General features: G+C 40.0%; 1 protein-coding gene across 3 annotated transcripts in view; it reads left to right on the top strand.

Annotated features, from left to right (window-relative positions):
* The window catches only part of mfsd1 (major facilitator superfamily domain containing 1), a 42,794-nt gene extending 17,810 nt beyond the window's left edge, over window positions 1-24,984 (top strand). The window contains exons 8-17 of one of the 3 annotated variants that reach the window (XR_013548020.1): window positions 1,036-1,134; window positions 4,942-5,053; window positions 9,303-9,359; window positions 11,385-11,541; window positions 12,079-12,176; window positions 13,610-13,722; window positions 14,771-14,818; window positions 14,920-14,980; window positions 21,387-24,025; window positions 24,430-24,462. Coding sequence is in view for 1 of the 3 variants with exons in the window: in XM_078410853.1 (XP_078266979.1) it covers window positions 1,036-1,134; window positions 4,942-5,053; window positions 9,303-9,359; window positions 11,385-11,541; window positions 12,079-12,176; window positions 13,610-13,722; window positions 14,771-14,818; window positions 14,920-14,980; window positions 23,914-24,025; window positions 24,430-24,489 (917 nt within the window). In the remaining 2 variants the exon portion in view is untranslated. Of the gene's footprint in view, window positions 1-1,035; window positions 1,135-4,941; window positions 5,054-9,302; window positions 9,360-11,384; window positions 11,542-12,078; window positions 12,177-13,609; window positions 13,723-14,770; window positions 14,819-14,919; window positions 14,981-21,386; window positions 24,029-24,429 lie in introns of those variants that run through there. The other 2 variants (XR_013548021.1, XM_078410853.1) reach the window with 2 other exon arrangements.
* Window positions 24,985-25,636: the final 652 nt, after the last annotated feature.

Below are 25,636 nucleotides of genomic sequence, written 5' to 3' on the forward strand. Positions count from 1 at the left end.
CAATCTCTTACCTTGCCGGAGTTGCGATTGTTTTCGGGATCGTATCTCCATTCGCTCTGCGGCCTAACTTCATGGAACTGGAGGCCATGCCTGGGACTGACTTTGAGCCCACGCGAGGCGTAAACTTACCATCTGAGGGTGTGATTCCTTGCCTGGATCAATGCTCCAACCACGTACTGCAGACTTTAACATCAAGGAGCTCGGAGCCTCTGGTTTAGACCGAAGTCGGGAGCTCCAAAGCCGCACGAGGTTTAACAAGCCCCGACCTGGGGTAAATCGCCCGGCGCGGGGGAGCTGAGATTCCCCCCCTCCCGATGCAGGAGCTTGATTGTCCCGACGAGGAAGGCCCGCCGCCGGCTACGGGAGTCAATATCGTCCCGTCAACGGTAGGTTAGAGGCCCCCGACCGCTGGAGGACAAAGAAGGAAGAGATTGAACTTTTTTCCATCACAGTGAGGAATGCGGAGGAGTCACTGGTGGATATTCATGTTAAAATGCATTTTGTGTGTCCTGCTGCTTTTTATTGGTATGACTGGCAAATGAAATTCCTCATATGTTGCAAAACATACTTGGCTAATAAAGTATGATTGTGATTATCACACAAACCACTTGTCAGCAACTTCTTATTGTTGTCAGGTTGGTCAAACAATTGTGATTTTGTGGCTCCACTCAAAATTTCTGGGGACCATCCAGGTGTGAGCCAGGGTGGTGTATCTATTACATGGAAGTTTTGGACTTTGGAGTTAAAATGATTATATATGTGCCTATTGTAGCAACTCACATAAACATTAAACACACTATATGAAAAAGAATATTGTCCCAAGCCAGTATTTTTTTCTCATTTGTGGAAAAGGGACTGTTATTTTATACAAGGTAAAATTGTTTTGTTTTTTTTAAAGAGAGAAATTACCATTTATTCTCCATTAGGGGAAAAAAATCTAATGTTGATATCTTGGATTCTTCTGGTTGTATGTTTAGAATAATTCCTACTGAATATGTTGTGCATGTTCAAACTTTATTTGATGTCTTTGTACAGCTGGCTCAACATGTGTGTTCTCCTTGTTGTGTGCGTTCCTCGTTGGTTACTTGGACAGAAGAGCCAAGAGGATTTTAAACAAAGATCAGGGGAAAACGGGTGAGATCAAATATTGTGATATAAGTAACGGAAGTTAATCCTTTTAAAAACATTCAACCTTTAAAACAAAATCAGCCATAATGGAATGAAATATGATCTGATTTTTGTACTTTGCAATAATCGTGTGTCACCTGTAGTAAAGTTCCTTGCTTTATTCATTCAGCACATTTTTTTTTCAAATTTTGCATGTCAGGGATGGTTGAAAGTTGCATCAATGTAGTTAATGCAGTTGCTACTATTGTTGTCCAGGAATGTAGTGATTGCAAGCCAGGTTCAGCATCTGCCTTGCATATTGTTAATTGCTTGCTGAAATGCTTCAGAATACAACAAGTGGAAATAGACAATAGGTGCAGGAGGAGGCCATTCGGCCCTTCGAGCTAGCACCGCCATTCAGTGTGATCATGGCTGATCATTCTCAATCAGTACCCCGTTCCTGCCTTCTCCCCATACCCCCTGACTCCGCTATCCTTAAGAGCTCTATCTAGCTCTCTCTTGAATGCATTCAGAGAATTGGCCTCCACCGCCTTCTGAGGCAGAAAATTCCACAGATTCACAACTCTCTGACTGAAAACGTTTTTCCTCATCTCCGTTCTAAATGGCCTACCCCTTATTCTTAAACTGTGGCTCCTGGTTCTGGACTCCCCCAACATTGGGAACATGTTTCCTGCCTCCAACGTGTCCAACCCCTTAATAATCTTATACGTTTCGATAAGATCCCCTCTCATCCTTCTAAATTCCAGTGTATACAAGCCTAGTCGCTCTAGTCTTTCAACATATGACAGTCCCTCCATTCCGGGAATTAACCTAGTAAACCTACGCTGCATGCCCTCAATAGCAAGAATATCCTTCCTCAAATTTGGAGACCAAAACTGCACACAGTACTATAAGAAAATAACTGTAGATGCTGGTACAAATCGATTTATTCACAAAATGCTGGAGTAACTCAGCAGGTCAGGCAGCATCTCGGGAGAGAAGGAATGGGTGACATTTCGGGTCGAGACCCTTCTTCAGACTGATGTCGGGGGTGGGACAAAGGAAGGATATAGGTGGAGACAGGAAGATAGAGGGAGATCTGGGAAGGTGGAGGGGAAGGGAGGGACAGAGGAGCTATCTGAAGTTGGAGAAGTCGACGTTCATACCACCGGGCTGCAAACTGCCCAGGCGAAATATGAGGTGCTGCTCCTCCAATTTCCGGCGGGCCTCACTATGGCACTGGAGGAGGCCCATGACAGAGAGGTCAGACTGGGAATGGGAGGGGGAGTTAAAGTGCTGGGCCACCAGGAGATCAGTTGCGTTAATGCGGACCGAGCGCAGGTGTTCAGCGAAGCGATCGCCGAGCCTGCGCTTGGTTTCGCCGATATAAATAAGTTGACATCTAGAGCAGCGGATGCAATAGATGAGGTTGGAGGAGGTGCAGGTGAACCTCTGTCTCACCTGGAAAGACTGTTTGGGTCCTTTGATGGAGTTGAGGGGGGAGGTAAAGGGACAGTTGTTGCATCTCGTGCGGTTGCAAGGGAAAGTGCCCGGGGTTAGGGTGGTTTGGGTAGGAAGGGACGAGTGGACCAGGGAGTTGCGGAGGGAACGGTCTCTGCGGAACGCAGAGAGGGGAGGGAATGGGAAGATATGGCCGGTGGTGGGGTCCTTTTGTAGGTGACGGAAATGTTGGTGGATGATATGTTGGATCCGCTGGCTGGTGGGGTGGAAGGTGAGAACGAGGGGGATCCTGTCCTTGTTGCGAGTGGGGGGAGGGGGAGCAAGAGCGGAGCTGCGGGATGTAGAAGAGACCCTAGTGAGAGCCTCATCTATAATGGAGGAGGGGAAGCCCCGTTTTCTGAAAAACGAGGACATCTCGGAAGCCCTAGTCTGAAACACCTCATCCCGGGTGCAGATGCGGCGTAGACAGAGGAATTGGGAGTAGGGGATAGACTTTTTGCAGGGGACCGGGTGGGAAGAAGTGTAGTCCAGATAGCTGTGCGAGTTGGTGGGCTTGTAGTAAATGTCCGTCACTAGTTTTTCTCCTGTGATGGAGATGGTGAGGTCCAGAAACGGGAGGGAGATGTCAGAGATAGTCCAGGTATATTTAAGGGCAGGATGGAAATTGGAGGTGAAGTGTATGAAGTCAGTGAGTTCTACATGGGTGCAAGAGGTAGCACCAATGCAGTCGTCGATGTAGCGGAGGTAGAGTTCGGGGATGGGGCCAGTGTATGTCTGGAACAGGGATTGTTCGACGTACCTGACAAAGAGGCAGGCGTAACTAGGGCCCATGCGAGTGCCCATAGCTACGCCTCTGGTTTGGAGGAAGTGGTAGGAGTCAAAGGAGAAGTTGTTGAGGGTAAGAACCAGCTCTGCTAGGCGGAGGAGAGTGTTGGTCGATGGGGATTGGCTGGTTCTACGGTCGAGGAAGAAACGGAGGGCTTTGAGACCATCCTTGTGGGGGATGGAAGTGTAGTGTGACTGGACATCCATGGTGAAAATGAGGGAGTGGGGGCCTGGGAACCGGAAGTTATCCAGGAGATGGAGAGCGTGTGAGGTGTCTTGGACGTAGGTGGGGAGGGATTTAACCAGGGGGGATAGGATGGAGTCGAGGTAGGCAGAGATAAGTTCGGTGGGGCATGAGCAGGCAGAGACAATGGGTCTGCCGGGACAGTTGTGTTTGTGGATTTTGGGTATGAGGTAGAATCGGGCCGTGCGGGGCTGGGGAACTATGAGATTGGAGGCACTGAGGGGTAGATCGCCGGAGTTGGTGAGGTCGGTGATGGTGCTGCTGATGAAGTACTCCAGGTGCACACAGTACTCCAGGTGCGGTGTCACTAGGGCCCTGTACAACTGCAGATGGACCTCTTTGCTCCTATACTCAACTCCTCTTGTTATGAAGGCCAACATTCCATTGGCTTTCTTCACTGCCTGCTGTACCTGCATGCTTCCTTTCAGTGACTGATGCACTAGGACACCCAGATCTCTTTGTACGTCCCCTTTTCCTAACTTGACACCATTCAGATAATACTCTGCCTTCCTATTCTTACCACCAAAGTGGATAACCTCACACTTATCCACATTAAACTGCATTTGCCATCCATCTGCCCACTCACATAACCTGTCTAAGTCACCCTGCAACCTTATAGCATCTTCCTCACAGTTCACACTGCCACCCAGCTTTGTATCATCTGCAAATTTGCTAATGGTACTTTCAATCCCTTCATCCAAGTCATTGATGTATATTGTAAATAGCTGCGGTCCCAGCACCGAGCCTTGCGGTACCCAACTAGTCACTGCCTGCCATTTCTGAAAGGGACCCATTTATCCCCACTCTTTGTTGAAATATGTTGAAATAAGATAAGAAAAAAGTTTGAACTTCCATCTACAAATGAAACATTAGAATAGTTTTATTGCCTTGTTTTGAAATATCATAGTGTAAGGAAAATAAGAATATGACTGGTTTGTATATGACAAATGTACTCTGCTTTAATTATTAATTCTCATTTTGTAGATTGAATACTGTATTCATTTACATTTGGAACTTTTAGAGCTAAGACTTTGCCAACTGCTTTGTCTTTAGAGTTGGAAATTGCTTTGCTTAACTTATTTATTAACTTTGATCATGTTGGTTCCAACAATGGTGTGTTATTTTAGCAATATGCTGTTGTAATTGCTATTTGATTAAGAGGCCATAGTAGCAATGAACCAGTTGGTTTACAAATTAAACAGTTGTGAATAATTAGTATTTTGAGATCCTGGCTGCAATGTTGCAAATTATTAAAATAACTGGCACTAAATACTTGACTATTTTTTTTTCTCTGATCTTTCTAGGTGAAGTTGTTAAGCTGACTGATGTAAAAGATTTTTCATTATCCCTCTGGCTTATATTCCTCATCTGCGTCTGTTATTATGTGGCTATATTTCCATTTATTGGACTTGGAAAGTGAGTGCATTTACTGTGTCAATCTAAGATCAAATGCTGGTTTGTATAGTTTTCAGGGTTTTGCAGCAACTGACTAATTTGGTGTTAATTTTACATTGCGCAGGTAGTTCAGTAGTTAGTATTGAACATTAATGTTAATACAATACAATACAATATATCTTGTCATTGAACAGGGGTACAACGAGATTGTTAATGTGACTTCGATACGATGCGATAAATTAATTAGCTAATCAACAGAAATTTAAACAGCCCAGAGAAACAAATTTAGCAAGTTAAAACAGAATAAAGTGCAAATAGGTCTGTGCCAGGTCGATGTGCGACGTGACCATCCGACTCAGCAGGATCGGTTCAGAGCAGCTATGGCCCTGGGGATGAAGCTGTTCCTGAGTCTGGAGGTGCGGGCGTAGAAGGCCTTGTAGCGTCTGCCAGAAGTTCAAACAGACTATTGCAGGGGTGTGAGGAGTCTTTATGAATGCTGGTGGCTTTCCTGAGGCATCGTGTATTGTAGATGCCGTCCAAGGCTGGTAGCCGTGGCCCGATAATCTTCTGAGCTCTGTAGTCTACCCGCTGAAGAGCTCTCCTCTCTGCCTCCGTGTAGCTGAGATACCACACAGGGATGCCATACGTTAGGATGCTCTCTATGATGCAGCGGTAGAAGGTCGTCAGCAGCTATTGGGGCAGACCAGTCTTTTTCAGTGTTCTCAGGTCGAACAGCCGTTGCTGCGCCTTCTTGACCAGTGCAGCGGTGTTAGTGGACCATGTGAGGTCCTCCGAAATGTGAGTGCCCAGAAACTTGAAGCTGGACACTCCACACTGTCCCCGTTGATAAAGATCGGAGCGTATTCCCCATTATGTGACCTTCAGAAGTTGATGATCAGCTCCTTGGTTTTGGAGGTTTTCAGGGACAGGTTATTATCTGAGCACCAGTCCGCCAGGTTCTGCACCTCTGCTCTGTAGTGTGTTTCATCACCGTTGGTGATCAGCCCGATCACCGTTGTGTCGTCTGCAAACTTGACAATGGTGTTGGTGTCGAATGCAGGAACACAGTCATGTGTGAATAGGTAGGGCATGGGGCTCAAAACACAGCCCTGTGGCGTGCCGGTACTCGGGGTGATACTGGAGGACAGGTACGGGCCCATTCTCACTGCCTGCGGTCGCTCCATCAAGAAATTCAGGATCCAGTCGCATTACGACAAGCTGAGGCCTAGCTGGTGGAGTTTGGTGATGAGCTTGGTGGGGATGACCGTGTTGAAGGCAGACCTATAGTCTATTAATAGCATCCTCACGTACGTGCCCTGTGTCTCCAGGTAAGTCAGGACAGTGTGAAGAGCCAGAGAGATGGCGTCCTCTGTGGATCTGTTTGCCCTGTATGCGAATTGATGTGAGTCCAGTGAGGCTGGGATGCTGGATTTGATGTGTGAGAGGACCAGCCTTTCAAAGCACTTCATGATTTTAGGAGTTAGGGCAACAGAACGGTAGTCGTTCAGGTTGGTGATTTTTGTTTTTTTCGGCACCGGCACTATGGTAGCTGACTTCAGGCACTTGGGGACCATAGCCAGAGATAACGACAGGTTAAAGATCCTGGTGAATACCTCAGCCAGCCGTTCAGCACAGTCCCTAAGTACCCTTCCTTGAACTCCATCCGGGCCTGCAGCCTTGTGTGGGTTGACCCTTCGCAGAGATTGCTGTGCTACCTGTGTGCTCAATGTTAAGACCTGTCCCTCTGCCTAGGCTGGGGTTCTTCCACTCATGGTGGTGTTGCCAGTTTCGAAGCGGGCAAAGAAGGTGTTAAGCTCGTTGGTTAGTGTGACATCACTGTGGGGGCAGGCAGGGCTGCTCTTGTATTCAGTGATGTCCCTGCCACATGCTTCTGGTGTGCGTGATATTGAAGTGGTCTTCCACCCGTTGCCTGTGGATGTCTGGACCTTTTTATACCTTTGTTCATGTTAAATGTTAAGTCCTGTCTGAAAGCAAGTACATCTTGAACCGCAATATGAAGGGATTAAAAGTACCATTAACAAATTTGCAGATGATACAAAGCTGGGTGGCAGTGTGAACTGTGAGGAAGATGCTATGAGGTTGCAGGGTGACTTGGACAGGTTGTGTGAGTGGGCGGATGCATGGCAGATGCAGCTTAATGTGGATAAGTGTGAGGTTATCCACTTTGGTGGTAAGAATAGGAAGGCAGAGTATTATCTGAATGGTGTCAAGTTAGGAAAAGGGGACGTACAAAGAGATCTGGGTGTCCTAGTGCATCAGTCACTGAAAGGAAGCATGCAGGTACAGCAGGCAGTAAAGAAAGCCAATGGAATGTTGGCCTTCATAACAAGAGGAGTCGAGTATAGGAGCAAAGAGGTCCTTCTGCAGTTGTACAGGGCCCTAGTGAGACTGCACCAGGAGTACTGTGTGCAGTTTTGGTCTCCAAATTTGAGGAAGGATATTCTTGCTATTGAGGGCATGCAGCGTAGGTTTACTAGGTTAATTCCCGGAATGGCGGGACTGTCATATGTTGAAAGACTAGAGCGACTAGGCTTGTATACACTGGAATTTAGAAGGATGAGAGGGGATCTTATCGAAACGTATAAGATTATTAAGGGGTTGGACACGTTGGAGGCAGGAAACATGTTCCCAATGTTGGGGGAGTCCAGAACCAGGAGCCACAGTTTAAGAATAAGGGGTAGGCCATTTAGAACGGAGATGAGGAAAAACTTTTTCAGTCAGAGAGTTGTGAATCTGTGGAATTCTCTGCCTCAGAAGGCAGTGGAGGCCAATTCTCTGAATGCATTCAAGAGAGAGCTAGATAGAGCTCTTAAGGATAGCGGAGTCAGGGGGTATGGAGAGAAGGCAGGAGCGGGGTACTGATTGAGAATGATCAGCCATGATCACATTGAATGGCGGTGCTGGCTCGAAGGGCCGAATGGCCTACTCCTGCACCTATTGTCTATTGTCTAATACCTTAGATTCGGGCATTAATAGAAAATACGAGGGATAGAAATTGCTGGGTATGGACCGCTGGCATTTGTAATTGTTTATCCAGCCGTGGCATCTAAAATTTAATCGGAGCAGTATTGACCCAAAAAACAGGAAAGTGACTGGATAAAAATATGCCAAGCTTGGAACGAACCAACAGATCAGTGACCGTTTCAATAAAATCAAAACAAAGAGTTGCTCTTGAATGCAATAAAAATAGTTATTTGGTAATTTAGATACCATAAGGAAATTTGACTGGGTGGTTACGATGTTAATGTCCAGAGGAGAACTCAATTTCAATCTCAAAAGGGGAAATCATGAAACATGGTGGTACTCAATGGAAAGGGAAGAAGATAATTCAACAAGCCATACTTTGCTGGAGAGGGTGTACAGCATTCATCTTAAAAGATCTCAAAATGAAATCATCTATCACTGCAGTACTTCATATCAATGTTATGTTTTTTTGGCCCAGCCATTATTGGCTTTAAGTTAATGAGTTATTTTGGACCGTTTGAAATGTCAATATGGGATTGTGTAACAAACCCAAACTATACTTCTGAAAGATGAGGAAAACTAGGAATTAACTATTTTGGGATTCCTATTTAGAGAGAATAAGAACAGATGAGGAAAAAATCCTACACTATGAGACCGTGTGCAGTCCTTTTGTGGAGTGAAGTAGTATGAATAAAATATGTCATATTTTCTTGCTACATTACTTCAGTTTCATGCTAAAGATAACATTTGATTGAATGCAGGTAACATTGTCATTCTGGTATGTTCAAGTTTTATTTCAATATTCTTTTACCGGTGTGTTATGTATTTGAAAACTCTTTCATTACAGCATTATTAGCTGTAGAAAATTGCGTAGATACATTTTTCCTGTTTACAGTGTTAATTCCGACAATATTTTTTCTGACAAAATTTAAACAATTTCTATCTAGAATTATTTAATATTACATAGAAACATAGAAAATAAGTGCAGGAGTAGGCCATCTGACCCTTCGAGCTGATCATTCAAAATCAGTACCCCGTTTTAGCTTTTTCCCCATATCCCTTGATTCTCTTGCCCCGAAGAGCTACATCTAACTCTCTTGAAAATATATATTGTCAACCATATTTTGATATCGTCGACAGCTTCCATCTTCCCTCATCCTACACCACAATTAAAACCGCAATTTACAAACTTGGAAAGTATCTATTTGAATTCATCTAATATCCAAACATTACATGTGTATTTCAGGAAATTAGTGTATAATAAACTTTTTGTTTTACTTTATAGAGTGTTCTTCATTGAAAAATACAACTTTTCTCTAAAAGAAGCCAGTTTTATCAACAGGTACTTAAGTTGCAATCAGTTGTTGGTTTTATTGATGTGCATGTCAAGCAAATAGGCTATTGAGTCTTATCAATAAAACATTAGTTAGAAAATAATCAGTATCTGTTTACATCAACTGCATTAATACCTTTAAAGGTTCTGTACTGGAATTTATCATTTTTCTAATTGTGAATTAATTTTTACACAAATGAATTTTTGCCTCAATTTGTGTATGTATCAGTACATTAACCTTTTTCAAAATTGGATTAGTGACTAGATCAATGTATAAAAATAATTTGAACCATTTGTTATTGCATTCTAATCAATTTAGTAAAAGAATGTTGATAGATTTCACCATAATTTATTGAGCCACAGTATTATGCAGGCCCACAGGGATGTAATATTTGTGAAGAAATAATTTGGAAAAATTAAATGTTCAGCTATTTTCTACTGCATCCATGAGTGGCTAGATGCGATAGCTAAAAAGATATATGGGGAAACTGCATTTAAACTGCATTTATCAGCCAGTGCATAAAATATAAACGGGTAATTTATAATAGAACTGGATGAAACACGAGGTGACCAGGAAGTACAGTGAACATTACTCGAAAAGGGATGATGTGATATTCGCAGATAGGGCAAAGTAGAGGCTTGAGTAGGTTGTCTGCTAAACTGATGGACTACAATGCTGAGAACCATATTCTGTGTTCTGCATCTTCCCCTTTGCTCTATTTATTATACTTGAATTTGGCGATTTTATATATGTATTTATCTGATCTGGTTGGATAGCATGCAATACAAAGCATTTTCTTATGCCTTGGTATACGTGACAATAATAAACCTACACCTAACCTGTCAGGGCTGGAGAATTTTAATTGGGCGAGTTTAGCTGTGATGTGATCGCCTTCTTTCTAGTGGGGGAACATAGAATGGTACAGCACAGGAACGGGCCATCCGGCCCTAATGTCTGTGGCTCAGACCTACTCTTAACTGCCTGCATTTATTCCATATCCCCCCACTACTTGCATTTCCATGTGCCTATCCAAAAGTCTTTTAAATCCCACTATTGTATCCGCCCCCCGGTAGTGCGTTCCAGGCACTCATCACTCTCTTTAAAAAAATCTGTACCGCTGATTGTGTAAAAAATCAGTATCTGTAATATTTGATATTTCCATCCTGGGGTGGAAAAAGTTCTGACTGTCTACCCTATCTATGCTTCTCATAATTTTGTATACTTCTATCGGGTCTCCTTTCAATCTTTTGCATTCAGAGAAAACAATCCAAGTCTGTCCAAACTCCTTGTGCAGTTGTTGCCCCCTAATTCTGGTAAAACTCTTCTGCCCCCTTTCATAAACCTCCAGATCCTTCCTGCACAATGCACCAAATGTGGCCTAACTGAACCCCTATAATGATGCATCATGACTTCCTGACTCCTGTACTCAATGCCTTGAAAAATGAAGGCAAGCATGCCATATTGGTTTAATATTGGGAAGTTTAACTGAAATGTGTAAAACTGACAAACAGGAAAGAAATTTCTTTTTGAAGAGAGGTCAGTAAATCGAGTGAGTTGGCAGTCGGGTAATGGAGAGTTAAAAAAATTGGAAATTGTGTATGCATGTGTAACTGCCCAAGAGTTGTGGGTTGAAATTTTCACATTCCAAAAGTACTCAATATGTTGTACTTCAGGAGTGGGAAGTGGCATTAACTCAGTTATATATATTTTTGACTGGGGTAAGGGTAGGGTAGGCCAAATGGCTTCTTTGGTGCTGTAACATTGTCTGATTTTATGACATTCATGCTGGAAATGTGGTGAATTGAATTTGATCACAGCTATCAAACCTAATTTTAAATTGCTCAATTTTGAAACTTTCTAAACTTCTTTTGTCAACATAAGGATAAGATGGCATCTAGCTTTGAACTTCAAATGTTACAGATTGTTCCAATATAATTCTGGTTACCGAGAGAAATGTTTGTGAGAAATGTTTGAACACTAATACTCTTTTCAATATTCTTTCTTTCTTTCTTTCTTTCTTTCTTTCTTTCTAGCATTGTATACATTATCTCTGCTCCAGCTTCACCTTTTCTGGGGATATTGGTGGATAAAGTCGGAAAGAATATATTTTGGGTTATGTCTGCTGTTCTGATGACTCTGGCTGCTCATATGATGTTAGCATTCACCTTCTGGAACCCTTGGATTGCCATGGTAACATAATTTTCAATATAACTACCTTAAAGAAACCAGAAACATTGTGTCTGTGTAGATTTTTCATTCTGTGGATATAAAAGTAGCAAGTTAACTCGTATTGCAACCTGAACTAATATTGTAAATTAATCTTTAACTGTGATTAAAGAAATTTCAACCTAACAAGAGTAATGGGTAAAACCTAATCATGTATTTGGGTACATGCTCCACAACAAACATTTAGCTTAATTCTCAGTGATATTTTAGGGCTCAAAGTAAATGTAAATATGGATTCTTAATCCAATTTTTCCTTTGTTTCTTAGTGAATGTCAGTAATTTGAGATCAATATCATGTTTGATGAATAACATCTTTGTTCGAATATGGAAAATTTAACTTTTGGTGTCCGCTATCAGAATTACCTAGTCTGATTGTGTCAAAAATATTTTTAGAGTTCTCATATTTAAATACAACTTGGCTTTTTATTTTACTGTGACCAAATTTAGTTTTGAAAGTTCTGTATTCAAGCATATTTGGTAAAAAAACATTTTTAATTTCAGTGTCTGCTGGGAGCATCGTATTCTTTGCTTGCCTGTGCATTGTGGCCAATGGTGGCCTTTGTTGTTCCTGAACACCAGCTGGGAACAGCTTATGGCTTGTAAGTAGTAATACTCCAAACTTGATTCAGTGTGGCACAACTAATGCTCAAATAGCAATTGAAGTGGCGCATTGCACAGGATGTTTGTTCACTCTCCTAATGAAGCTTAGCCAAAAAGTAAAGCTGAATACTGAGCTGTTGCAAGTTGTGATCCATATCGATATTAATGCCATGGGTGAGAAGAGAGATGGAGTTTTGCAAAGGAAATTTAGGGAGTTGGGTGAAAGTTGAAAAGCAGGACCTCTGTGGGTATAATCACCAATTCAGTTTAGTTTATTGTCACGTGTACCGAGTTACAGTGAAAAGCTTTTGTTGCATGCTGATGTTTCTTTGTACCACATGAGTATAGAAATAGGAAGATAGAATAGGTAAATGTGTGGCTAAAGAACTGGTGCAGGTGGGGATGACTTTCCAGGGCAGTGAGGTCCTATATAAGAGGACCAATAAAAGGTTGAATATAAGAGCTTTAAGTTAGGAGGGGAGAAGTTCAAAGGAGATTTGTGGGGTAGATTATTTTCATCAGAGGGTTGAGAAATCTGGAGCAAGTTGCCGCAGGTGATGATGGGGCAGATACAATGACTGATTGGACGGGTGTTTGGATAGGAAAGGTATAGTGGGATCCAGGCCTAATGTCGTCAGATGGGATTAGCATGGTTAAACCTCATGGATGAGCCATAGAGTGATACAATACAGAAACAGGCCCTTCGGCCCAACTTGTTCACACCAGCCAACATGTCCCAGCTACACATGTCCCACCTACCTGCGTTAGGTCTATATCCCTGCAAACCTGTCTTATCCAAGTACCTGTCTTAACTGTTTCTGAAATGTTGGGATTGTCCCTGCCTCAACTACCTCCTCCGGCAGCTCCATACACCCACCACCCTTCGTGTGGAAAAAGTTACCTCTCAGATTCCTATTAAATCTTTTCCCCTTCACCTTAAACCAATGTTCTCTGGTCCTCGATTCACCTACTCTGGACAAGAGACTCTGTATCTACCCGATCTATTCCATTCCTCTCATGATTTTATACAACTCAATAAGATCACCCCTTATCCTCCTGCACTCCAAGGAATAGAGTCCCAGCCTACCCAATCTCTCCCTACAGCTCAGACCCTCTACCTCTGGCAATATCCTTGTAAATATTCTCTGTACCCTTTCCAGCTAGATAATAGATGGGCTGTTTCTGTGCTGTACTATGACTATATGAGATTAAGTTCTGAAATTGTCAGTCTGGGGAAGATCCTCATTTTTGGTTTCATTTTTCTTAAAACCACACATCTTGCATGTTTTTTGTTAAGAACTCTCCAGTTTCATGTATTCACAAACACTTAAGCATTTCAAAACGCACAGTTTTGTGTGGACAATTTAGCTATTTGTCGACTTAATTGTAGTTATTTGTTATCCATTTAAAATATTTGAACATGTCATTTCAGCATGCAGTCCATACAAAATCTGGGTCTTGCAGTGGTTGCAATCATTGCAGGTTCTTTATTGGATTCAAAAGGGTACCTTCTACTTGAAGTTTTTTTTTGTGCTTGTCTCTGTGGTAAGCATTATACATTCTGTGTTTTGTTTTCATATTTGGTAGTTAATTGGTTGTTTTGCTTGGGATGATGACCTAAGTGAATGGTAATTGAATTTTTACATGGATCAATCTGTTCACTTCATATAACTAAACTACAATTTCAGGTATTCAAAATGGCACTGCATTGATCCTAAAAATCATGAAGCTACGATGCAAAACACAGTCATCTTTTAAAAAAAACGATTTAAAAAAAAGGATATGTGAGAAATTGAGCCTCACTGATCGGTTGAAGGCCATCTTAATTTCACTATTTACAAAGAATGCCTTGATTAGAAGAAAACAGGCTTTAGTTTGTTTCTACTTCAATATTTTAAAAATAACTGGCCACTCTTGATGTTCAGGCATTACTTTATTTAATTTGTCCCTTTGCTGGGGAGTTGTTGGGGAAACAGTCACTTCCCCACATGCTTTCCCTGGTTGGTGAATTGTAGTGAGTTTACTTACAAAATGTATTTGTAGCCAGGAATTTAATTAGAAACAAGGAACTGCAGGTGCTGTTTTATAGAGAAAGGCACAAAGAGCTGGAGGTCAGGAAAACGTGGATAGGTGATGTTTTGGGTCGGGATCCTTCTTCCGACTAACTGGTCGGCACCTGACCTGAAACATCACCTCTCCATGTTCTCCAGAGATGCTGCCTGACCCGGTGAGTTACTCTAGCACTTTGTGTGTTTTTTGCCTGGAATTTAAGACGTTTACCACAATGCTTATATTTTTCCTTTTCTCATCTGGATGCGTTTCTTTCTTAGAAAGTGCTAATGGGTGATGGTGATTTAAAATAAAATAATCTCCTTAACCTAGAATCAAAATTTATATAATTGCATTTGTGTTTTATAGTTCAAGACATAAAGGCTTTGGAATGACTTTATTTTGCACTACAAGTTTGACAGGCAGCATTTTTAAGCTTAATTTGTTACAAAAAATTAACATATATTTGATTGATTATAAATTATTTTGCTCTAGTGTGTTGTATTTATCAAGGTCTAACCATGGTCTTTTATTTTTCTTCCAGTGGCATTTATAAGTGTTGTGGCGCTCTATTTTGTGGATTTATTGTCGGGTATGAAATTCCAATTAAACTTTTCTTTGTCCCACATTGTTTTTTTCCATTCCAAAGAGCCTCGAAGTGTTGATAACGATCTTTGTTTTTGACCTTCATAGAAGGTGACCTGAACGTGACTGCATGGAAGCGTTCAAAACTCCAAGCTGATGCTGCAGCAGAGTAAGTACTATTCGGGGGAAAACTATTTGTCAGATGCACCGAATATGAACTGGAACAAAGAAATTCTTAGTTGCGGCAGTTTTACAGGCACATTAAACATGACAACAACAACAAACGTAAAAATAGAATAATTTATTAGTATTCAAAGTCAATTAGACTATGTTCATGCAAAAACCAAGTACATCGAGCAACCATATTAGTGCAAAGTTTGCAGTGGTTTGGTGCTGAAGGAGGGTTGCAGTTAGGGTTAGAGTTATGCAGGGTGTGGTTTCAGAACCCTGATGGTTGACGGATGAAAGCTTCACTTGCACCTGGAGGTGACAGTCATTAGGCTCCTGTACCACCACCTTGATGGTAGCATCCATGGGATTGGATATATTGTGGTTTTGTTATGATTTCATAGGTTATATTGAAAGCAAACAAATATATGGCCGAAATGTATTGGACCGTCAGCAACTTAATGGTGTTAAGCTCTCGGTCATGAAAGATCTGGCTTCCTGACTGGCCTTGAGGCAAGTGCTGAAACATGCAAGATAAAGGAAAACCCAATGTCTGAACCCAATCTAACCTAAATACCTAATTAGCCTTTCACAAATAAATATATAGAAGACAATTTGGAATAAGTGGGTGGCTGTTGTGGAAATGAATTCGATCTTCTTTTTGTGTTACATTGCACCGATGTTGTGCTAAGTAGGACACATCTAGAACAGATCTGAGAGCTCAGTGTAGTAAGTCTTCAGGGGCAGCAGAATTATATCTAGTCTGTAATGTTATGGTCTAGCATTTTCACTCTGATACCATCAAGCAGGTTTAATCAATCACAACCCCTTAAGAAATATAGGAAAATATGACAGGAACAAAAGCAGGTGCAGCAAAATATGAATCTGTTACACATGGCTGCATGCATGTTGAATGAGGTAAACAGCACGCTCGAGACAACTAATTGATCCTGTGACAAATAAATCATTTCGAAATTCCTTTGGCAGCTGATGGTTGATGGTAGCAAACATGAAGAGAAGTAGGTGGCAGCAGTTCCATGAACGGATGTAGCAAAAAAAGTTAGGCTTAAACCTTTGGAGCTGTCCTTAGCCAAAACAACTCTTTGGATGGTCCATCTTGCCATGGTCCTGAGTATCACACTATCATGGATGCCAGTCTTCAATCAGTTTGAAATTAAACAATGGCTACGTACCTGAATGTAACTGAAATTATGGGACTTAACAAAATATTAGCCATATACGGAAGAGATGTACTTAACAGCAATCCATGCTTCTGAGCTGTCTCTTCCAGAATGCACTGGCATCTGCCGTACAAAATGGAAAACTACCTAAAAATTGATTGTACGCAGAAAGCATTAAAATGTAGCCTGGCCAATTACTGAGCCATCTGCTTGCTCTCACCAAAATGATCACCTATGGTGCTATCACACGGTCAACATATTCAACTGGCTTCTGACAGAGGCTCTGGCTTCCAGACTTTATCGTAACCTTGGTTCAAACAGGGAATAAGTGGCTGCATTCTAGATGTGAGTTGAGAACAACTGCTATGGATATTAAGGCAGCAATTATCAGTTTATGGCATCAAGCTGCCCAGGTTAAATTAAAGCCACAGGAAGAAGGGAAACGATTGTGGTTTATTGGGATATAGGGGAAAACTAAAGACCGTGAAATGACCTTGAAAGGAGGAGCATTGCTCAGCACAAAGAGAAGGGTGTAGGTGTTGGACAGTACTTCAGGCATTCCATGGGAAGTGTCTTAACTTCTAATAACTTCAGCTACCACATCATTGATATTCTATCCAAAGCATAAATGGGGTGTTCACTGATTGCCCAGTATTCATCTAATTTCATAACTTATGAAGTCTCCTCTGCCCGTATGCAATATTACCCGGACGACAACATTCTGCAAAAGGAGATGACTGCAGCATCTTTGAGTTGAACTGATAACTCTCTTTTCCCTCTGTCTGATTTGCACAGCATTTCAGTATTTTCTGTTTTAGAAAATGTTTCAGGGTGATGAATCTGTGGAATTCATTGCCACAGAAGGCTGTCAATTGATATTTTTAAGGCAGAGATAGATAGATTCTTGATCAGTACGGGTGTCAGGGGTAATGGGGAGAAGGCAGGAGAATGGGGTTAGGAGGGGGAGGTAGACCAGCCATTATGGAATGGCAGAGTAGACTTGGGCTGAATGGCCTGATTCTACTCTTATCACTTATGAACTTTATTTCACCATTCATGATCTTTCTTGCAAGAGGCAACAAAATTTTATTGCTCTGATATTTCTGAACAAAAAAAAGATTTTTATCGTGCCATGTCCATCAACATAAGCAAAAGAGATTTCTGAAAACCTAAGAGGCAGCAAGTTCTGCTTTAGGGCTCTGTTCCTTTGGAAAATAATGGTTGACATCTCTGCATTCTGAAAGCAGGTTTCCTGTGTCGCAGCATTCAATTATTTGATTGTTTCTGGCTGCAATGTAAAATCACGCAAGTGTCTAAATTGGTAGAAACTTGACGAGGGTACCATTTTAATTCTTAAGACTGCCAACTACTTTTGTTTTGTAATAGTGGGGCATCATTTCAAGCTGAGTTTGTCCATTTTTGTTGGAATGGTAGCATGCACATTATGGGTTGATCGGAATAATTTTGGTTGTAAATATTAAGTGACTGTCGGATAGTACTACAGGAAAATTGCAATGTATGTTTCAATATTTTTACAAGAATATCATGACTGGTCTAAACTGTGATGAAGGAAGACAATACCATTGCAATTTTGTATGTTTTGGTTATTTTAATGACTTTCTTGAAGGGATTCAGTCCAGTGTTAAAATGTTAAATTCATCGTGGAAGGAGCATTAGAAGAATTTGCAAAATGTGATGTATTAAAATGTAATACACTTAAATTGACCCTTAAATATGTACCAAAACCGATTCCTGTTTTGTCCCTAATCTTATTGCACATATCTTTCGTTTTACCGTTTAACATGGTTGCAGTGAAATGAATGTTACTCATAATAATCCCCTATGGCTTCAGTTTTTAACCAAAATGTTGATTACTTTAAGAAACTAGACCAGTAAATTGTGAAACTTATTTGCAAATCTCAAGCATGCTCTGAAGTGATGTTCATTGCAAAAGCAGTGTTTACTTTGCTTACCGTTGGCTCTTTTTGTGTACATCTGCTCTGCAAGCACCATTTTGTTTAAGCTTTTGACTTTTATCATCTGTTCTGTCGGAATTGTTGTGTTCAAAAGATTAGGAAGGAATACATTAGGCTCGTGGTATATGTTATGAATAGTATCCAATTTTATCTCTGGGTTCCTGAAGGGGATGAATCTCTGTTATTTCTGCTCATTGCATTGTGGTATCAAAAACCCAGCTTCTAAACTGCTTCAACTGCTTTTCACATTTTCAGTAGAAATTGCAACGTTTTATGGCTGCAATCATTATTAGATGCTGGTAAAGTGCAGAATAGATACGGTGATTTGTAATTGTGGAAACAAGGGGATTAGTTGTCCTAAACAGCAGCTTATCATATATACCTGTTATTCCCAGAATACTTGGAGAAAAATAAATAGCGAATTGGTATGCTGTGGTTGTGTCCGTCAATTGATAGTTAAACTTGTAATTTTTCATGTCTGTTATAAAGGACATAAAATTTCCATCTCTTGGGTAAAATGCTTTATTGAGTTTCTCCTGAGGTTTCAAATTCCACCTTGTCTGCCAGTTTCATAGATCAAGTATTGACAGGCAACCTTCTCCTGGCCCCGTCAATGTCCAGATATTTATAAATAGCCTGAGGTGTATTTTTAAGAAATAGCTATATGATTAACTGTGCTCCAGTTCCACTTGCCAACCATGGTTTTGTGGTAGAAATTGGACTTCAAAGGTTTCAAAGGTCTTATATTGTCACATGTACCAATTAAGGTACAGTGATATGCAAATTACCATACAGCCAGGCTAACCAAGTTCATTGAGGCTTTTTGAAGATTCCAGTTTGTTCCATAAATTAGCTACCAAGTTTAACCTAATATTCACCGAAGATATAGTTGGAATTTTTACTTTGCATCACAGGAAGCCATGTTTGTCCTCGGTTTTCGAAATACTTTCCCTCCTTTTTAGCATTATCTACAAATTTGTTTTTTTCCAGAAACTTAATACAGTGACCTTTTACTGGCAATCATTTCGACTTGAAGGGAATTGTGAAATAATTTGATCAGATTGAAACCATGAGTCTGAGATTTTGTTTGTGCTTTGAAATCTGAAGAAATTACCTGATTTTGATTGGCAAGCTTTTGTTGAAAAAACTTTTGTGATGGCATGCAGGTTCACCAGGTATTTTTTTTTAAACTTGGGAGTTTGATAATTTATGATATTTGGTTGTTTTTTATTAAAAAATCCCAACTATCGAGTGATTGGTTGTTTAGATATGTTTACAGTTGGTCATTGGTGAGACTGTTCAGGAAATGAATTTGTTAAAATAACAGATAGCTACGAGTACTGTAAAAACAAAGAGTGGGGAAATAGTGTGGGGGGGTTCTTTGGAACTGGTGGTTATATGTAGAGAATCCAATTTTTGTAGTCTACTTCAAATATTTTATGAATGTAAAATTACAAGTATTGCAAATATTTTAAAGACACGATTGTTGAACAATGCATCGGATTTGCAGTCATTTTGTGAATTCTTTGCTTTAAAAGTATTTGGTGAATTTAATAGTAATTGAATTGGTTTGGTTAGGGTCCAGAATAACTAGTCAAAATAATACCATTGCATTCTGGGGTCTCAGTTGTTAGTTTATTTTAAACTTGCAAGTCTCTCTCACTCACTCGTTTCAAATAGGGGGAAAAAGAGGGAGCAGCAGCTTACAGAACTCTGAGATACAGCGAAAGCACAAAAGAGCTTTTGTTGATCTGAAAACTTGAACATAATTTATTTTATCCTATCTACAAATTTATATCTATAACTTGTATATGCTCATTGCTATCTGACAATTTTTGAGCTCCCCTTTGTTACAGCATTCAATAAATAGCTGGCAGTTACCTTCCATCGGATGGACTTTTCAATCAGGGTTTAGACTTCGGAGATGTGACTCCTGATGCATCTTTTGACGCTTGCTGGAGAATTGAGTTTCAAATGACCCAAGTCACAATTTATGGAATAAGTATAGCAATGCTGTAGAGCTCAATTTATCATCAATCATGCTCTGATTGTTGGGCACAAAAATGTGTGCTGAAATATTGCCATAAAGTATTTGCTTAGTATCAATATTGCAATGGTGGGGCTAGTCGTGAGGTTTTCTTTGAATCAAAGTGAAATGTCACTATTAATGATTTCATGCTTCGGTCTTGGTGACCTTGGGCTTGTGCAGCAGTGGTTTGGATGCAGTGACAGCTTCCTCTCCGCATTCTAATCTGCTACCTTCAAGGAATGTTACGTGGTAAATTGTGACATTTTGATAAGATTTAGCTAGTTCTTGGGTTTAAAAATAAAAAAATTAATTTAAAAGTGCAACAACTATCTCACTTTTAGGACGATTAATAAATTTGGCACTGAATTGAGCATTTATGGGAAATCTTTTATGACCTTTTACTTTATAATAATTACCACCATTCTATTTGAGAACACCATAGAGATGAAAACGGCAGCTAGGTTGTTGACTTTTGATCTTGTTTACAAATTCTTTAACATTCTTGGCTTTACTGCTGCTTTTGGACTTGAAGCATTTCTAGTGCGAAAACCATTTCTAAAAAGTTATTTGATTGTGTCACTATTTTCCCAGATCTGTCCAAACAGATGCTGAAGCACTTTAAGGGAAGCTTACCTTTTCTTTTTGGTCAGGATTATCTCCTGTCAGGCCCTGAATAATTTGGAAATGCATTCAGCATTTTTGAATTAAAGATGTTTGGTTAGACTTTTGTCCCATATCAAGCTGATCGTAAAAGTGAAAGGTCAACATGACATCAAAAGCCAGTTTAAAAATTCTCTTCACCATATTTTATTTCACCATATACACCTATAAAATCTATTTATGTAATTTGAGCCTTTTGAACTTCGACAGTTTCTTACCCCTTTTACTCTCTCTAAAATAAATGTTCTTGCTCAAATCTGAATCAATCACATTCTACACGCCTGATACTTAAAATTAATGTGCAGTGTTGCCTTCAATGTTTTCTTCAGCGTATTTTTGTCGTTACTTTGGCTTTTAGATGTGCTGTTGAACCCTATGGTTACTTGGATTGAAAGGTCTGCATTTTTTGAATTGCATTGTTTGGTAAAGTCTGAAGCATTGACTAGGCACAGTAGCACAGTTATTGTTTAACTGGAATAGAAACCCATCAGTGGTCATGTTAGTGTTCATAATTCCATGTAGCTGATTTATAATAGTAACTTTCACCACAATTTCTTACAGATGAGAATTAGGACTAGCAGCCCTCGGCCAGAAGTACTCAACCTTTCTTCTTCAAAACATCAACATGAAGAAAATATTTTAATATACTTACAGGTTTTGGAAGAGGGGGGAAAGAAAGCACTTAGATTAAATAAAGATTATTATGTTGCCATTGATTGTAACACATCAAAAAGCAAGTAGCAAAATTTATAATTCTATTTTAGGAGACTGTTAAATGCTTTCAACACATTCACTTATTTTTAAATAGAAATAATGAGTTACTGTCTGCTTAGAATTTTTTTCAAATGTTTGTAAAATGGTGCATCTGGAGCAATCCCGCAATTCCTGTTTCTCTTACATTTGAGTGGGTATTCCTTGAGAATGGGTAAGTTTTACAATTAAGAATTTATTCTCAGAACCACTTGCATAACAGACTTGCAAGCAAATAATGATGAAAGTTTTGTCTTGAAACAATGCCAAGCTGAAAGTAATTATTGGTGTTTTTAAAAAATTAGCTGCTTGTTAAAACTGGGTGCAAATTAATACTGCCAGTGAAGTAATTAGAATGAGTGTATTAAAAGTCTCTTCATGTGCACAGTGATACTTTACTTTTGTATTTGACTTGTGTCTTATAATGCACTTTATTAATGTTAGACTGCTGGCCAGCTCCGTATTTATCTTTTGATTGTAATTTAGCTTCCATTTGATGGAGACAAGTAGCATTAATTTGTATTTGCTTCAAAGAATCAAATTGCATTTCAGTAATTGCTGTTTTTAATTCTAATTGAGCTAAGACTTGAATTTGAACTTTTTAAGAAAATCACCTGTACCAAGTACTCTTTATAATGGTTTTGTACGTTAAACTAAACCAACAGTTTACTAATAAACTCCAAATGTTTTATCTAAAATGTTCATTGGTTAACAAAAATACATAACAGTTGATAGTCATTCTGCTTGGTGAGGACTCTCTTGGTTTATGCTTAACATTTCAGTCTTTGTTCGCATTACACTATGCATATACTCTGAGCAGATCTTCGAATGTAACGTTATATTTATTACAGCAATATGGTTGATGTGGATGGATAGGTCTTGCATGGTAGACTGCTCGGGAAGGTAAGATCACATGGGATTAAGGGTGAGCGAGCCAAGTGGATGCAAAATGACTTGGTGGCAGGTGTCAGAGAGTGGTACTGGAGTGTTTTTCAGATCGGAAGCATAATGTTGTGCTGCAGAGATTGGTGCTGTGTTCTCGGTTGTGTCTCGTGTTAATCATAAGATCATAAGTGATAGGATTAGAATTCGGCCTTTCGGCCCATCAAGTCTGCTCTGCCATTCAATCATGGCCAATCTATCTCTCCCTCCTAACCCCATTCTCCTGCCTTCTCCCCATAACCTCTGACACGTACTAATATTAATATTTTTTATGATAATGTTGGTGACATTATTAATGTGTTTGCAGATGCCAACATAGTTGGTAGTAGGGTGAACAGTGGAGAAGATTGTCCAAGATTGTAAGAGATCTAGATCAACTGGGAAAGTAGGCAAAAGAACGGCAGGCAGAATTTAACTTGACAAGTGTGAGGTGATGGATTTTGGTAAGTTAAATCAAGGAGGACTTGCTCAGCACAGGACTCTGCAGAGTGTTGTAGAACAGTGTCAATGGGACACAAGCACATGGCTACACTGATACACAAGATAGCAAAGATGGTGTGTGGCTTCATGTTCGTGCTTGCCTTCATCAACTGGAGCAATGAGTACAAGAGTTGGGATGTCATATTACAGCTGTAAAGGATGTTGGTCAGCCACACGTGGAGTATTGTGTGCATCTCTCCAAGCTGCTAGACAAAACGCGACAGGAGATCATCGTTCCCTGTAGCTATCAAACTTTACAACTTAAATAAAGTTATATCGTATTTCGGGTCACCATACTATTGGAAGGATGTGATTAAGCTTGAGGGTGCAGAAATGATGTTGCTAGAGCTTGAAGGATATTGCTGGAACTCGAGTTTTGAAGAGAGACTGGATGGATTGGGACTGTTTTCCCTGGAGAAAAGGAGGGGCAACCTTTTAGACATTTATACAGTCATGAGAGGCATAAGGTGAATATTCATGTTTTTTTCCCCCAGGCTTTAAAAGACGTGGACAAATTTATAGACAGTAAAGGTTCATAGATAGGAGGGATATGGACAAAATACAGGCAAATAGTGCTCACTCAAGGAGGTACCTCAGTCAGCATGGATGAGTTGGGCCAAAGGGCCTGTTTCTGTGCTGTGTAACTGTATGACTGAGTTAAATAAAAACGTAAGAAGCACTTTTCAATCATCTGTATTAAATTTGGAAGACACACGAATAAGGAATATGTGCAAATACGCAAGAGTTATCTGGATTTGAAGAGGCACTTTTGGTCTTAGGAGGACAGGTTGGAACTCTTACTTGGTGGTTGATTCCTAGATCTTAAAAGATGATAAAACGGTGATCTTAGTGATCTATGTTTTACTTGGTTCAAAGCTTTTCATGTGGATGATTTTGTATTTTATTTGTTTCGTAGGGCTGCGAAAGAGGAACGCATTCGTCAACAAGAAGTTGAGGACTTGGCCAAAATACAGCCAATGAATGCGTTTGCAGTAAGGAACCGATACCTCTCTAGACTCGGTGCACAAGTAAGGAGAAAATTTGATATAAAGTTGACTGAGAAAAGTAAATCCACTTTCAAATATTATTGATCTCACATTTAACCAATCTTATATTTGGCACATAAATTAATAATTGGCAAAATGTTAATTTGGCAGTTTGAGATAATTTTATTTACATTGAATTTATTTTTGTGAACAAAGTTTCAGTGATTGGGATTTGTATTGTGCTCAGTGCTGTCATTCAGGATTTAATAATTTGAGCACCCATCAAGTCATAATTTGCTCAATATTTTGACAGTGTCACTAAGAATATTCTTACTTTAAAAGCAATGGAATTATCTCTAATTTTATCCATTCATTTGTAGTAAAACATGTTAATTACAAAATGTGTTTGGACCTATCCACCTACAGTGTTTTGGTTTATCTTTCAGTTACCAGAACATTACACCATCCATGGATCTGCACTGGCATATAGGAGTGTACTAAAGTAACATGAAGAATTACACTGAAAGAAGATCACTAACTTTTTAATTTTACATCTGGAGCCATGAAATAGACTGACAGAAGACTGTTACAATACTTTTCTAATGGAAGATATACAGATAAACTATTACAGAGGCATTTTTGCACATGCTGTTTTCCACATGGAGAAGGTGGTTTTCAATACATTTATAGTGATAAATATTGCAATTGTATAATAACCATTGCTTTACATCGTACAAGATACCTGAGAAGATAAGAAATCTGCACAATTACAAAAAAAACTCCGTTTCAATGAACAAAGCTTTTCATCTTTGGGTAATCTGGTTGTCCTCTGATTTTATGGTTGTGAATGGGCTGTAACCACTATTAAAGCTGCAGTTAGGCAATCAACAATTTTCTGAACAAATAAGCAAATTGGTTTGTCTTCAGACATATTTTATCAACATATGAATTGCACACATTGTTAATGATAATTTTATTTTGATTAAACTTTTTAAAAAATCCTTTGGGTATTGCTGTCTTTTTCACTAGTGAATACAGTTGACCATAATTGAGTTTAGTCGTGCCCTTTACATTAAATAAACATTCAAATGTAGAGCAGAGAATATGGCAGTAATGCCACAAACCTACCGTTAATGCTTGTACTGTGAAACCTTACACTGTTAATATCTACCTATCTATATACTAAAACTCTTGTTTGTTTGTTTGTTCCTGAACAATAGCACGACAATTTTAGGCCCACCTTACTCACCGTCGGCCCTTTGGTGCTAATGGAAGAGGTTTCGTTGAAATTGGTTTTTTTAAAAAAGTTATTCACATTTTAAAGTTTAAATCTATCTCCTGGGGGAAGGGGTGGAGGGAGGTGGAGGGGGGGATAAGGGGGATGGACTTGGGGGAGGGGAGGGTGCTGCACCAATGCAGGAGAGGTTTGGGCCGAACGGATCCACTTGGTTTTGGATACATAAACTCTGGTAATGTCTGGACATAATGAGCTGGATCAGCCCATTGTGTTGCACGAGACAGTGTTCTCCAGACTTTCTCAGCTGCTGAAGGTCAGATGCAGGTACTCTTGTGTTCAACAACTTAATGAGCCAGGGACACACGGCTGACCTTTTAACTTCATGGCAGGTGTACCTGATACATCCAGAATGCCTC

Source organism: Rhinoraja longicauda, chromosome 13 (genome assembly GCF_053455715.1).
Source record: "Rhinoraja longicauda isolate Sanriku21f chromosome 13, sRhiLon1.1, whole genome shotgun sequence".
Lineage (NCBI taxonomy): Eukaryota > Metazoa > Chordata > Chondrichthyes > Rajiformes > Arhynchobatidae > Rhinoraja > Rhinoraja longicauda.